Source organism: Podarcis tiliguerta (genome assembly GCF_965153285.1).
Source record: "Podarcis tiliguerta genome assembly, chromosome: 4".
NCBI lineage: Eukaryota > Metazoa > Chordata > Lepidosauria > Squamata > Lacertidae > Podarcis > Podarcis tiliguerta.
Window position 1 is genome coordinate 24,390,834 of NC_139537.1, and position 15,868 is coordinate 24,406,701.

The following is a 15,868-nucleotide window of genomic DNA, read 5'->3' on the forward strand; positions in this document are numbered from 1 at the left end:
ATAAACAAAGGTATTAACCCCTTGATTATCTCCCATGTTGAAAATGCATTTTGGTGAAGTCGTTAAGGTCCATGCGTTTTCCACAATGTTTTGAGTCGAGGAACCTTTAAACTCTTGAGTCATGCCCCACTTCCTTCAGACATTGTCAGTCTTTGTGGGGCTAGATCAAAGGCCCATGCAGTCAAACCAATTCCTATTTCCAATGCCTTTCTTTAAGCTAACCTTAGTCATATGACTGACAGGGTGGATGATTGCCTATAATCCTCCTCCACTGCCAAGAATTTGCCGACATTACTCTTCTCCTCTCCCACTATCTCTGGTGACCAAAAGTCACAGTACTTTTAATTATTAGTACATTTAAAAAACAAAAACCCAAACGCCCCCAAAGAACAATGTGGAAAAATACAATAAAAGAGGAAGGAAAGTGATGTAATTTCATAGGTTTAAAAAAGGAAATAAAAATAAGTGGAGTGGAGCCCCCAGGGAGAAGGAGGAATGCCTTTAATAGCCCATAAGGCTTTGCAGAAACGTTCCTTTTGCTTGCCAGGTGCTTGATACTAAAGAAAAGAAAACATTTTTTATCCCACTCTGGGCTGTTTTAATCGGACTGTGTGTGTCAAATAAGGCAGTGCATTTTAAAACTTCACAGGAAGAAAGTTAAAACGTAATTGGCGCAGAGGAAAGGAAATTTCAAATTAAATAGTGCAGACATTAATGGGGTGGGAATGGAGGGGAAGGAGCAATTGGGACAGATCTTTGTTTTTCAACCTGATGATACACTATTTCACCAAATCTAGAAGGACTTTGGCTCACAATTCTCAATTTGAAGTAGCATGAATCCATAGGATTTAACGTCGCATAAATTCAGAGTCAGCTTTTCATTTCCACAGGGGCATTTCATACACATTTGCCATTCAACGTCATTTTAAAATATACTTTTTTAAAAAAGAAAGATATATGGTATATTCATTTGCTAGGCTTTAGACATAAAGCACCGTTGAAGCTGGTTCTCAGGAGAAATCTTTTAAAATGAAACTGCAGTAAATTTGGGTCTGTTTAGGAGAAAGAGAGAGGCCCATAACAAGATAAACTGATCCGTTTGCCCATTGTCTCCATCAACAGGATTACCTCAAAATGAATGGGAAGCAAGTGAGGTTTAGCAAAAGGTTAACAAAGCAGAGTTTACATTCTAGCCCAGCTTTTGTCAACCTGGTGTCCTCCAGATGTTTTAGCCCACAACTCCCAGCAAAGGATGCAAGGAGGGAGACGTACTATTCTGTACTGTACAGTGGTGTAGCCAAAGGTAGCCAACACGGTGCCCCCCAGATGTTGCTTCGTGACAGACCCCCTTCAGCCCCAGCTAGCATGGTCAATGGTCAGAGGTGGTGGGAATTGTAGTTAGGGAGGAAGAAGGAATTTGGCTCATTCCAGTTTCAATGTGAACCTACCTTAATTCCCAGTTCCTGAAACAATACACAAATTGGAAGGCAGCCATTCTTTGGAATTTGCTCCAAATTTTGCAATGCAATTAAAGCAACCAAACAATGTGCACAAAATATTAGGGGAAAGTGTGCACAAAAAGGCAAATCTCAGTTAAAACAACATACAAACGCATCATATTAGGGGGAATTGCTTGCAAAAAAATGTCTATTTGGGGAGAATTCTGCACTAAAAGGCTGAAAAATATTCACATGGGTTCTTTTTAAAAAACAAACAAACCTGCAAACCAATGTGGATTAATATTGAAAAAATAAGAAACTGAAATTGACATATTTGCCCATCCCGGCTGTTGCCTGCAACATCTGAAGGAGGTCACACAGGCAACAGGGCATGTGAACATGTAAGACTATAAACTTGTTTTATAACCTGGAAGCTTAAAACTTCCAATGGAAAGATCTTGGCATTTCTTACCTGCAACAGATGACAGATTTGCACGATAGCGCTAGATCCAGAAAGGACTGCCGCACCTCAAAGGAAAGAGCGAATTTCAGCGTCTGACCATCGATAATCAAAGCGATGTCATTCTCTTTGCCCAGTGAATCACCCAGGTTTGCACAGTGCTGAGTCAGTGTAGCTCTCGTTGCCTGAGGGATGCACACAAAAGAAGGAAAGGGAGAATAACACTCTTTCTAGAATGGATCCGAATGGCAGACATGACAGTCAGGGCCATTGTAGTGACGGCCCCACATTTGTGGAACTCTCTCCCAAGTAGTCCCATCATCATGTGCTCTCATCAATACAGTCGTTAAAAAAGGGCCCCTCTTATTTCAGATGGATTTCTCTCAAAGGATTTGTGGTGCTGGTGGTTTGAAACTCTTTTGTTTCCAATAACGGGGGTCTTGCTGGCCTCTTTGAGGTCAGAACTGCTGTTTTAAAATGGTTCTGGTTTTTATGCAAGTTGCCTTGTGAGGGCTTTGCCCTGAGATGTGGCCTAGGGATGTTTAAATAAAATAAATAAGGATGCAACACATAGTTGCTTTCATGAGCACATCATACATTCATTCATTCATTCATTCATTTTAAACCCTGTTTATGTGTTCTCTCAGGACACATAACACCTTTCAGGATTCAGCTTCAGTTTATGGCCCATCACCAGATCCAGCCCACTGCCATCTACATATTGGTGGTAGTTCTCTCCTGATGGCGCTCCCAGAGGCTTCATATAGATGTTAAAGAGCATGCAGGACAATATGGAACCACGACAGAACAGGACAACTCCCAGGGTGCTGGGCAGTAGACTCCCATAACTTCCTTCTGTAATCAGCCCTAGAGTTAGGAGCAGACCCACTGAAGCACAGGGAACCCAACCCCAACCTCCCTGAGATGTTTCAGGATATTGTGGTGAATAGTATCAAAAGCTATCAAGGAGAACAAGCAGGGTCACCCTCCCCACTCCCATCTCCATCCTGACAAACGTCATAAACTCAGAATGACCAAGGCAGTTTCACTGCCATTAGTAGGCCTGTAGCCAGACTGGATCCAAGAAATCAGTTTCCTCCAAAGCATGTCTAACACTGGACTGCCACCTCGTCCACCTTGTCCAGAAAGGGGATATTTGCCACTGGACAGTTGCTGTTGAATGCTTCTGAGGCCTGGGAGGTCTTCTCAAGGAGGGGGTGCACACCTACCACCTTCAAGGGAGATGCTCCCCCCCATTTTTTAAATTATTTTTTTACTAATTAGGAAAATAGGATCTCACTCTTTAATTCTATAAACTGCTGGCTGAAGGCAGATTTTTTTTTTCTATAGGCAACTGTAAACACAGTACATTATTACATTCATGCAATTTCCCTTTCTTTTACAAATACGTTATCAGCACAGAGCGAGCAACTTCGAGTTGAACACACTCCTCAATGGAAAGATGCCGTAATGTCTGCTAAATATATCTGTTTATCTGTGCTTTAGAAGATCTCTTTTTATAATGCCCCAGGTTGCAGGTAATAGCTACAAAATACGAACAAGACTGGAGCGGGATTATATTTGTCAGGATTTTTTAAAAAAGGTATTTATGTACCATTGTAATCTTGTGACTGCTTTATGGGCCCAAATTCCTTCAGGGAGAAGTCACAAACCCAGAAAACTTGTTGCGGATTATAGCATTTTCTATCCTCACCTCTGATTTGACAAGCAGATGTGGAAGCAGTGCGTAGATAAACTACTTAACAGAGACAATACAAGTGTGGGCACTGGACAACTTCAGATAAGCTAAGTGTTGTAAGGCAATGAAGGGAATCTTGAATGAGGGCTTCAAAGGAACAGCCTTCCTTCTGCATCAACCAGTGTTCTAGGCCTTTGACCAAGTAACCCAGGATTCACAGGGCAAGGGCATCCTCAGTATTGGCCTGAGTTCAGTCAGCTGACCTTGCAGCCCAATGGAGAGTCATTAGACTCTCTATTGGGTGCAGAATCCTTTTCAGAACCATGGGCCACGCTTATTTCTGGGCAACCTTCTTCGGGCTGTATTCCAGTGGTGGGTTGGGCAACAGCAGGCTGAGCAACAAATGTAGATTCCCCCCCCCCCTGTACAGTAGGATAGTTTTTTGTTGTTATTTAGTCGTTTAGTCGCGTCCGACTCTTCATGACCCCATGGACCAGAGCACGCCAGGCCCTCCTGTCTTCCACTGCCTCCCGCAGTTTGGTCAAACTCATGCTGGTAGCTTCGAGAACAGTGTCCAACCATCTCATCCTCTGTTGTCCCCTTCTCCTTGTGCCCTCAATCTTTCCCAACATCAGGGTCTTTTCCAGGGAGTCTTCTCTTCTCATGAGGTGGCCAAAGTATTGGAGCCTCAGCTTCAGGATCTGTCCTTCCAGTGAGCACTCAGGGCTGATTGCCTTAAGAATGGAGAGGTTTGATCTTCTTTCAGTCCATGGGACTCTCCTCCAGCACCATAATTCAAAAGCATTAATTCTTCAGCGATCAGCCTTCTTTATGGTCCAGCTCTCACTTCCATGCATCACTACTGGGAAAACCATAGCTTTAATTATACGGACCTTTGCTGGCAAGGTGATGTCTCTGCTTTTTAAGATGCTGTCCAGGTTTGTCATTGCAGGATAGTTTTACACAGCACTATTTTTCTAGAAAAAGAGATGCCCACCTGAGAGGTGCTGAATTCCGGCAAGTTCTGGCTGAAAAAAAAAGCCCTGGTTTTACACCTACTCAGACGTCCCTCTCTGGCTCCATCCAGACAAGCATTATCAGAGTTTCAGTTTTGCAAAAACACTCAAGAGGGTGTGTGGCTTAGAAAATCCTTTCTTCTGGTCTGGCAATCTTGAGTCTAACTGGGTTATCACACAGATTCCAATAACTGTGCCTGTCTATCCAAGATTATATTCTCTGCCTCTGGGCCTTGGTTCCTGTTTGATGGATCTGGTATCTGACCGCCAACCCCTTCTCAACCACAGCTCCTGCCCCATGTCAGGCCCAAACTCCATGGCAACCTATTCCAAGATAGGCCCCAGGTCAGAAATAAGTTAAGCGTCATACCCTTCCTTAAATCTTGTTGGCACAGCTGCTTACAATGTCCTTGTAATAACTTATTCCAGGATACCTAGCTGTTACACATCACCTTGAGCATTTCTTGGCTGGCACAGTAACAACAGGTTTCGACAATCTATTCACCAGCTTACCGGTACGTGTACAAACAATTTGCTCCTCCAAAAGGTAAACGTGCATGAATACTGTCATGTTGAATAAGCATTCTCAAGGAAGCTGTATCGGTACCTTCCAGAAGCAGAAATCTCTGCATTCCCAGTGCAAGCCCCTCAACTGAAGCTCCTACTATTACTTTAAAAAACAACAACGCTTATTAAATAAAATAATCCCCACGAGTGAACCTAGATTATGAATGTACTAAAACAGGCCAAACCAGTGTTTGCCAATCTTTTTGGCAAGTGCACCAGGGTAACAAAGTTCAAAGTAAGAAGGGGGGGAATGCTAGTCCAGGAAAGTACCATATGAATTAGGGTGCCTTTGACTCTTGTTATCAGAGCATACCAAAGGAGAAAGAAGCAGTGCTAGAAAGGGCGACAAGACCGTAGGATTGACTCTGTGCCACAGGCATGTCTGCTCCTGTCCAGAAGCACCAGGGGAAGCTTTGTATGCAGAAGGTCCAGGGTTGAATCCCAAGAATCTCCAGGTAGAATGAGAGATAACCTGCCCTGAACTCCTAGCAAGCTGCTGTTCGTCAATGTAAACCACAGTGAACTAGATGGACTAACAGTCCAGCTCAGCGTAAGGCAGCTTCCTATTTAACACCTGCTGCCTGTGTCACCCGAGGCACCTATGCCTCAGGTTCACTAATTAGGGCTCAATTTCCTCCCCTTAAAAATGATTAATGTAAGTGTTATTTCATTCCATCTTCCTTAGTTCTTTCCCCATGATCATCTATATGACATGATACAGTCAAAGTCATGCACTTTTGAGGACTGAGGATTCCAATAAGAGAGCAAAGAGCACGTCTGGTTAGCTTCCACTGAAATCGACAGCATTTAGAAGTGGTTAACTTTGGTGGACAGAATTTGGATACATCCCACAGGGGCTTCCTTTTAATTAAGCATGCACAGGATCAAGTAGTCAATGGAGAAGAAAACATGGAAGGGTGTTTGCGCATCTACCATATGGAATACTTTAGCATTAACTAGGGTCTGAATATTTTTGAAACTTCATTCCCTCGTTCCTTCAGTCGATGTTCTTTATCAACTTTGATCCCAACAGTGGCTACTACCTAAGAAGTTAAGAAAGTGATGGTTCATTTTTTACGCCTTTCCCCTCATCTGTTGATGATTGTGGTTTATTTAGGAGAAAGTACAAAGCTAGCTTGATTCCTAAAATCAAAATACTACACAAACAAACGCCTAAAATTATTGCCCGAGGCACGCAGTAGATTATCATGTGGGATTCTTGGTACCTTCCAGTTCCCAGCAACAGGAAAGGGCCTCAAGTGTCAACTTCCCAGATTTTCCTGAAATATTTCACAAATCCCTTTACAGGGGGAGAGAGAAAACCCGTGTTTTTCAGCAGAAACCATTTCCCCTCAGCCTCTCCCTTCTCTATACTGTTCCCAATGCACTGTTCCCACACAGTTTGCCAGCCTATTAAGCCTGTGCCGAAAACACTCAGCATTAGAAGTATTTTATATCCTAAAAGGGAAATGGCTTTGTTTCATGCATCATATAGTAGAACACCATTTCCCCCCCCCCCCAATCTGCTACTGGCCCCCACAGCATTACGTCCTCAAGCTTCCTAACACTTCCTAACAGTACAAGACAAGAAGCGACTCTAACAGCAGCCTAATCTGACTCGCCCTGTCATTGTTAGCAGCAAAATAAAGCAGCCTTGTTACATCTGCAGCTTGGACCATTTCTATACTTTAAGGAACAGGAGGACTGAGGAGAAAGAGGGTTGGAATAGAAGGGGCCTGTGTAGTTTTGGCTCAGCCGGAGTCTGCTCCTGGGTTCCCACATTCCCCAAGCCTGGCCAAGGCCCATCTGAGAAATAACAGCCTGTGAGGTCACTCTGAGGAAGAAGATTGGATGACAGATGCTAAATATGTGTCTGATATCTGCCCCACACCTTTTTGCAGGCCATTCGCCTTACAAAAAGGGGGGGGTATTTATCTGGTGACCTTTCACATATGATAGGCATATGTCAATGGGATAGTCCAAGCACCTCTGGTTTTATTACTTTAAAAAAAAGCCTTCATGCTGTAGCCATCCAACAGCAAGAAAGGATGGTTGCCCATAGGGGCCTTCAAGTCAGAATTCTCCATGGAATGACAGTAAGTAAGAACATAAGAAGGTCAATGACCTATCCCAGGGGTCAGAAAACTTTTTCAGGAGGGGGCCAGTCCACTGTCCCTCAGACCTTGTGGGGGGCTGGACCCACCACCTCCCGAAAGCCCCCCTCTCCCGAAAGGCCCCCTGCCTATGCCACTCAGGCTGCAGCCACCGACACTGCGTCTTTGGCAGCCTCCATGCCACTGCCGCTTCCTCCCGCTCAGCCGCCTCAGCGAGAAGGAAGGGGCATCTGTGGCTTCTGATTGGCTGCAGGAAGCCATGCCGCATCGCGGAAGTCAGTCTCTGTGCGGCGAGGCCTCTGTGCTGCACCTGTTTAGTGTGGGGACTGACTGAGCAGGCGGCAGGGTCCACAAGGTTCACAGGCTGGATTAATGAGCCTGGTGGGCTGTATCCGGCCTGCGGGCCTTAGCTTGACGACTTCTGACCTATCCAGTCCAGCGTCCTCTTCCCACAGTGGCCAACTAGATGCCCGTGAGAAACCTGGAAGCAGGACCCAAGCACAAGAGCACGCTCTCCTCTGTAGTTTCCAGCAACTGGTATTCAGAAACATTACAGCCTCTGAACTATAGCTATAAGGTAAAGGTAAAGGTACCCCTGCCCGTACGGGCCAGTCTTGACAGACTCTAGGGTTGTGCGCCCATCTCACTTAAGAGGCCAAGGGCCAGCGTTGTCCGGAGACACTTCCGGGTCACGTGGCCAGCGTGACAAAGTTGCATCTGGCGAGCCAGCGCAGCACACGGAAACGCCATTTACCTTCCCGCCAGTAAGCGGTCCCTATTTATCTACTTGCACCCAAGGGTGCTTTCGAACTGCTAGGTTGGCAGGCGCTGGGACCGAACGATGGGAGCGCACCCCGCCGCAGGGATTCGAACCGCCGACCTTTCGATCGGCAAGCCCTAGGCGCTGAGGCTTTTACCCACAGCGCCACCTGGGTCCCCGAACTATAGCTATAGTATGTAATATTTCAGATATTTGGTGGAATGGATTTCAAGGAGAAGGAGAGAAAACTCGCATGGCATTCTTCTAGACTCTTTGCTATTGCTGGCTGCCATTTTTAATTTCTTGGAGCAGTGTTCTTCAATGATGGGTCATAGTTCAGTGGTAGAATACAAGTGAAACTCGAAAAATTAGAATATTGTGGAAAAGTTTTCATCAGCTGTACGCCATGATCATCACAATTATAACAAATAAAGGCTTGACATATCTCGCTTTGCATGTCATGAGTCTATCTCATATATTAGTTTCACCTTTTAAGGTGCATTACTGAAATAAATGAACTTTTCCACAATATTCTAATTTTCTGAGTTTCACCTGTATCTGCTTCATACATGGAAAGTCCAAGACTCCATCTCTAGGTAGGGCTGAAACCCTTGAGAACTGCATCCAATTAGTGTAGATTGGGGGGAGGAGAGACTCAGCCTGTGGGGGGCAGCCCTCCAGGCCTCTCCATTTGGCCCAGGAACTCTCTACAGGTCACAACCCTTCTCCCTAGTCCATACCCCTTTACTGGCCTTCTTTATTTATTTTTTTGCACTGGTCCTTTTTGCAGTTTTACCCCTGCACACACACACCCCTCCCCATGAGACTTTAAATGCCCTAGGACTAATGCTGACTTAAAAGATAAGCAAGATTTCCAGCTGAGGATCTAGTAAGCCTAATGCACAACACTTGGTTGAACAGTCCTATAGGAATACACACAATCCCTTGGGGGAAATAAGATCATGTTTAAGTGACAGAAACTGAGCATGAACTTGATTTCCCCCCCCCCCCCCGCTATTAGGATGGAAGTAAACAGTAGTAAAGACTTTGCCTTCCTGCCCCCCCCCCAAAAAAAAGAGGTTAACTGGCAACCCACTATGTAGTTATTAGTTCAATGTTAACAAAGGGGTGTCTATGTTTAAGGAAGCTTCGAAAGCGTGAGCCAGTTAATCTGTTTCCAGCATGTTTATTTTCATTCTCAGGACACAGCTGGGTAGGACACAGTGTTTTGTCCAGTCAGCTACTGAAAGCTGCTGGAAGTGCTCCTTTAGAAGAGCTTTCAGGTGTTTTCTGCCATACTGAGGAAAGCATTTAGGCTAACTTAAAAGCATGCTGCCTCGCTTGCCCTCAGGTTTCAAACTCATTTCTGCAATGCTGTGTTAAGGTCAACAAGGTCCTTGGACGACAACTGACAGAGCCCGCCCCCTTTCACAACAAAGGGACGTCCTCACCACAGGGTTTGTTTCTACAGTTATCAACTCTGTGCCTTCCATGCTAATCAGCAGTCCCAGAGCAAGCACTTACAGATACAATATGACCAAACAAAACCCCACAACCACATCAAAAACAACAACCGTAATAACAGTGGAACAGCAAAAAAATAAAAACAGCTGTAAAAGGACTTAAGTTAACTATTTTAAATGCTTGGGGAAATAAGTAGGTGCAAGGTGAACCTTTCTTAAGAGGGAATTCCATAAATGGGGTGCCACCAGCAAAAAAGCTCTGTCCCAAATTGTCACCCGGATAGTGGGATCCCAGTACTTTCAGGATTGCCTGTCCCCTCATGAACCAACCCGGATCCTGGATTTGTCCTCTGAGACCCTTCACTCCATGAGCGGTCCGGAAGTTGGCAACACAAGCAGAGGACTTTTCAGTGGTGGCTCCTCACTTGTGAGATGCTGTCCCTAGAGAAGTTCACCTGGTTTATCACCAGGCCTTTTTTAGTGGGGCAAGATCTGCAAAACCTGTTTTATTTGAATACATGTGGGTTGTGTGTGGGTTGTTTTTTAAAATTTCTATTGATTGTGTTTATTGAAATTTGTTTTGAGTACCTGTATTGTGTCTGCAAGCTGCTTTGAATAAAGTGAGATATATATAGAGAGAAATAGAGAGATAGATGATCGATAGATAGATAGATAGATGATAGATAAAAATTTAATTTAAATTAAATTAAAGGAAGGGGAAGAAAAGCCATGAAGTAACTGACCTCATGAGGTAGGGAGAGAAACAGCAGCATGGTAAACTGGAGCTGCAGAGGTCAATGCTAATTTGGGACCAAACCCACCAACTTGGTAAATTTTGTTTAATTCAAGGGGCGGCGGGGGGGGGGGGGAGAATCTGCAGTATCCTTCAGCCCATGAAGGAATTGTTAGTGTAAAGGGACACAGCAGCTGGGGAAGGATTTAAGGACATGCACTGTTGGCTTCTTCAGTGCTTTTGCTGAGCAAACAAACTCTCCCTGTTTAACCGCAAGTAATTAGCAACGGTCCTTGAGATACCATTTGCTGCTTATGGTTCACTAGCTAAGTCTTAGGGGAATGGAACTGGTTTGCTGCAATTGCAAGAATCCCAATCCAGAAAGAAAAGGAGGGCAAGACCCGAGGAAGGATTAGCTATTGTTCCTATTTCCCGAATTCTAGCAGATAAATGTATAAGAATTTGCGGTGATTCCGTGCCAGCCATGCAAGCACATTTCCCTCTCTGAGGACCAGAGAAAGCACTGTGTTAAAAAATAAATAACGAAGGCCAGACCCTAAGCATTTTCACTCTTCTAGAGTACAATTGCCAAGTTTTTCATCTTCCCAGTAGGACCCCTGCACTTTTAGAAGAAGCCAGAAAGAATGAAATGTAGCAGGTGAAGTTGGTCACAGTTCCAAAATCCAGTGAAATTACTTTCTGGCTCACCAACCTTCTGCAGCCCCATCCAAGAAGCTATGTTTGATTCTACAAAATGCAAGAAGGAGGCTATCCATCAATTCAGCAAGAAGTTGCCTAGGATGGAATTCCTCTAGAAAGGCAGCCTACAATTTAAATAATATATAGGATGAATTCTAAAACATGAATAGTGTTTCAAAATATTTTAAGCTGCTAGAGAACCACTTAGAGCACAGGTGTACTTGTGGAAAATGTGGTGATCGTGTATGACAAGATGGCTCAGTTGGTTAGAGTGTGGTGCTGATAATGCCAAGGTTGCAGGTTCGATCCCTGTATGGGACATCTGCGTATTCCTGCATTGCAGGGGGTTGGACTAGATGATCCTCAGGGTCCCTTCCAATTCTATGATCCTATCCTATCCTATGACAGCAACAAAAGGCAGCATCTTCTATTTCATACTCAAAGAGGCGTTCAAAAAGTTGCACTTTCTTACCATGTAATGGTTCCTCTGCCGTAGGAATCAAGTCACAATTCCCAAGCATGTAATGCAATTGACTCGTAACTTGAGTGCATTTAACTTGCGCAATCGCAGCTTTGTGTGCTGGGTGGCTGGCCACCTGAAATCGCACAAAACGCATGCAAGGCAGAGAGCTTAAAAGCTCTTTCTGTGTCAGGTCTCCCTGCGGTGTAAAGAGCTTTTAAGCTCTCGGGCTTCCTTGCTTACTGGGCTCTGGGAACGTCCAGTGAGAGCTCTGGGGGAGCTCGCACAAGAGCCTCCCAAAGCCTGGAAAACAAGGTGAGAAGCTTAAAAGCTCTCCATCTTGGGGGGGGGGGCGGGCAAGGTCCACTCAGTGCGCCAGCTTCAGAAAGGTAGGAATGGTCATGCAGGGCTGGTTCCAGGCTTGTTCTGGTTATACACAATTTTGGCTTTAGGCGCAATCCCTTGCAACATAACCCCCATGCAAGTTGAAAGTCGACCGTACATGGGAATGGCTTCACAACCAGCCTCCGTGCCATATGCATAAGGTAGAGGTGGTGTGTTAGCTCCAACATAATTGAGAGGCAGTGTAGCATAATGGTTAGAGTGCTGGACTAGGACTTGGGAGACCGAGGTTTGAATGCCCACTCAGCCATGAAGCTCACTGGGTGACCTTGGGTCAGTCGCCATCCTTTAGCCTAACCCAGCGGTTCTCAACCTGTGGGTCCCCAGATGTTGCTGGACTACAACTCCCATCATCCCTGAGCTCTGGCCTTGCTAGCTAGGGGTGATGAGAGTTGTAGGCTGGTCTAGCCTATCCCACAGAGTTGCTGTGAGGATGAAATGGGGAAGAGGAGAATAATAATTTCATTATTTATATGCCACCCCAGTCACTCTGAGTGTTTTTAAAATACTAAAAACACAACAAAGCATCAACCATTGAAAACTTCCATGTATGCCACCTTGAGATCCTTGGAAAGAGTGGGCACAAGACGTTGGACATAACATCATGATGGCTGACTGCTGACACCAGTCAAGCTAGCAAAAATCTACCATTTGCCCGACAATAAATGTTGGAAATGCAAAGAAACGGAAGGCACTTTCTTTCACCTTTGGTGGACGTGCCCAAGGATTAAGACCTTCTGGGAAATGATCTATAATGAAATGAAAAAGGTGTTTAAATATACCTTTCCGAAGAAACCAGAGGCCTTTCTCCTGGGCATGGTTGGCCAATTGGTGTTAAAGAAGGATAGAACTTTTTTTATGTATGCTACAGCAGCGTATCGCGAAGTATTGGAAGACACAAGAACTATCCACTCTGGAAGAATGGCAGATGAAGGTGATGGACTACATGGAATTGGCAGAAATGACTGGCAGAATCCGAGACCAGGGAGAAGAGATGGTGGAGGAAGATTGGAAGAAATTCAAAGACTACTTACAGAAATACTATAAAATTAATGAATGTTAGAATGACATCGGAGGGAGGTTAAAAGGTTATTAGTAATAATTTGGTGAAGGGGTATGGAAAATTTGAAGGTCAAAAGATGAAGAATTAATGGTTTAATATATTAAGATAAAGATTAAGATAAGATAGAGGGAAGGGATTTGCTGATTAAACATTTGAATTGGAATACAGTGAGGGGAGGTGTGGGGAAGTCTGGGAAATAAGTAAATGTAAGAAATACTATGAAAATGGAATTGTTTTTATCTGTTTTTCTTTTTATTTTTGTATTTTGTTTTTCTTTTTTTCTTTTTTCTATGTAAAAGACTTAATAAAAATATTATATATATATATATATATATATATATATATATATATATATATATATATATATAAAAAGAGATCCTTGGAAAGAGAAAGGCAGTATGTAAATGTAATAAAATAACAAAGAATAACTATCCAGGTATGGTCATTGGCAAGACTGGAAAACATAACAGAGGGTAGTTTTATCTGAAACTGTGAGGTTGGTTTGGAGTGTTCAAACTTGTGGGAGATCCCACAGCCTAGCAGGCTGCTTCCTCTTTCTACTAACTACAGAATGGTTAAAAACAGTTTCTGCCTGCAGCATGATAAACGTAACAGCAACTGAAACCTTTTTACTGGAGCACAGTAAGCCTAATAGTTAGTCTCACCCTACACAAGGTACAACTCCAGCCTAAAAGCATGCTGGAGTTAACTATGTTAATTTTCTAATTCACTATTTCCAAGAGATTACGAGCCTAGCCACAAAGCTCCTGGCAATCATTAAGACATTGTTCACACAAAAGTCTGTTTACAGAAAAACAAACTTTCTGGCTCTGGTGACCTGTATAAATTTAATTCCATTCTCCAGAGGACTTCATGTTGATGAACAGTAGGGCACTTGTTATAAATCTTGGGAGCGCAGAGCATAATTTGTTGACAGGCAGAGAATTAGAATATTCTGAAGCAGAGCTCATGTGTGGTCTGCACTCAGAACCACATCCTGCAGTTCTGGAAGAAACCTTGTGATTGTTTGTTTGTATTTTATCACTTTCCAAAGCCCTTCAGAAAAAGCTCCATCTAATCAGTACAACTCAGCAACTGAATGAAAAAAAAAACCCCTGACAGGTTGACATTCCATAGAACCAGAATTCAGGCCATTAAAAAGAAAAAGAAGAAACCTTGCGGGATATATTATAGAAGACAAATACTATATGTAGTTCTTAGGGTGTCCAAACAGAGGCACTGCGGCTTGCAGCTGCAAAACCAGTAACTGAAATCCCTCCCAGTTCCTCCTTTCTACCGTAGCCACTTGCACTATCCCAATACCACTCCAGAATTATGGGATGTAAGGTGTCAACTGCAGCTCAAGGGGGAAGAAACAAACGGAAGCGGATTCCAACCTCTGACTTTTAAACAGAGGCCTATCAAGCAGAAATCCACCAGGTTCAGCTTTCAACTATCACTCCCATCTACGCGCTGGGAAATTGCACATGTTGAATTTTTGCCTGTCGTGAAGCTTTGAAAAGACACCGAGCCTTTATCAGAAAGGGTTGGTGAATCTAGGGCAAGATGCAGCCAAGTGAGATGCTTTGAAATCCTACTGGTTTCAATAAGAGAATGTGAGCGCACATTTCTTCTTCTCCCACTGAAAAAGGGTGGGCTTTGAGAGTGCTCAACTTTGGCTGAATTGGGCTCTATGTCAGTATAGTTGCCCTGCCTATCCTTGCTGCTTCAGAGAAGAATAAGACGAGATCTTGGAGTGGACTGGCGCACAAAAACGTGCAGACATTTAATAAATCAATCAATCTTGGAGTGAAACAAATCCATGCAAGAGCCTATAAAAACACATCTTTGTAATAGCTGGTATGTTTTTGGTTTTTTCCCCCCATTTTCCTTTCATTTGACTACCGCATCTCATAAAATTTGATGACTACATAACATTTCCAGAGAAAACAGTTTTGCTTTAGAGAAAAGTTGGACACCTTTCATATGCAAATTGCTCCGTTATGCATTCCCAGCATTCTTGCAGTTCAAGGGTTCAGCTAGCCTCTTAAGGAAAGCTGAGCAATTCAAGGGCAGGGGAGATTTATATACAGTCCCAGGTAGGGATAGGCAAATATGGACATTTCCATTTGTCATTTTTCTCATCTTCAGTTTCCCACATTTCCGCAGAAGTTGCCGATGTGCTCATGGAAAGTCATCAGCGAATTTCTCCATATATAGCTGTGCAATTTCCATTAAGATACATGTTTCTGCAGCGTAATTTCCCCTAATAAAATGCTATTTAATTTTAATTTTCAGTGATATGGGAATTCTTAGACATATTTCACCCTAGAATGTGCATTTTTGTACATATTACTTGACCGGAGAAAGGTAAAATTTGGAGAACTACAATTTAAAAAGATGGCTGTATTCCAGGTCATGCATTCTTTGGGAAAGTACAAATGGGGTAGGTTTGCCTTTAAATTAGAACTGAATTTCTCCTCCATCCCTAATCGTAGGCCGTGGTGCTTGGTGAGGTGAAGGGCAGGGCAGCTAACTGCAGATGGGGCTGGGGGTACATGGAACCAGAGGCCACAGAAGGCAGAGCACACTTCACGCAAAGACACATTTGACACATCCTGGCAGAGGACGCAGTGGGGGTGTGGAGTGCAAGCCTGGAGGATGGTTAGGGGCAGAAACAGAGGGCCTGAGCGATGGGGAGGGAGAGCTCTTTTGGGCTGCGCTGCAAGAAAAGAAGCACTTTCCTCTCAATGCAGCACAGAAACCAAATGATCTCGTGATGGTTCCCTGGCTCTGCTTTAAACAAAGGCAACACAACCTGCCTGTCCCTTCAGCTGCTTCCTACTCAAGTCTCCCAAGTGGGGTGTGTTAAGTTGTGGGTGAACATATCAGACGACACAGCGATTCTTCAAACAGCTCTTGTTTATTCACAGGCCAGAACAGAACTGAACTGAAGGGTTCAGCCAGCCTGCTTATATAGAGCTCCATTAGAA

The 15,868-nt window shown here is 43.9% G+C and overlaps 1 protein-coding gene across 12 annotated transcripts in view; it reads right to left on the reverse strand.

The window, feature by feature from the left end:
• ATP8A2 (ATPase phospholipid transporting 8A2) overlaps positions 1 to 15,868 on the reverse strand; it is a 327,202-nt gene that overhangs the window by 194,347 nt on the left and 116,987 nt on the right. For all 12 annotated transcript variants that reach the window (XR_014510327.1, XM_083437037.1, XM_083437042.1 and 9 more), the window contains one exon: positions 1,912 to 2,084. Coding sequence is in view for 11 of the 12 variants with exons in the window: in XM_083437037.1 (XP_083293163.1) it covers positions 1,912 to 2,084 (173 nt within the window). In the remaining variant the exon portion in view is untranslated. The remainder of the gene's footprint in view (positions 1 to 1,911; positions 2,085 to 15,868) is intronic.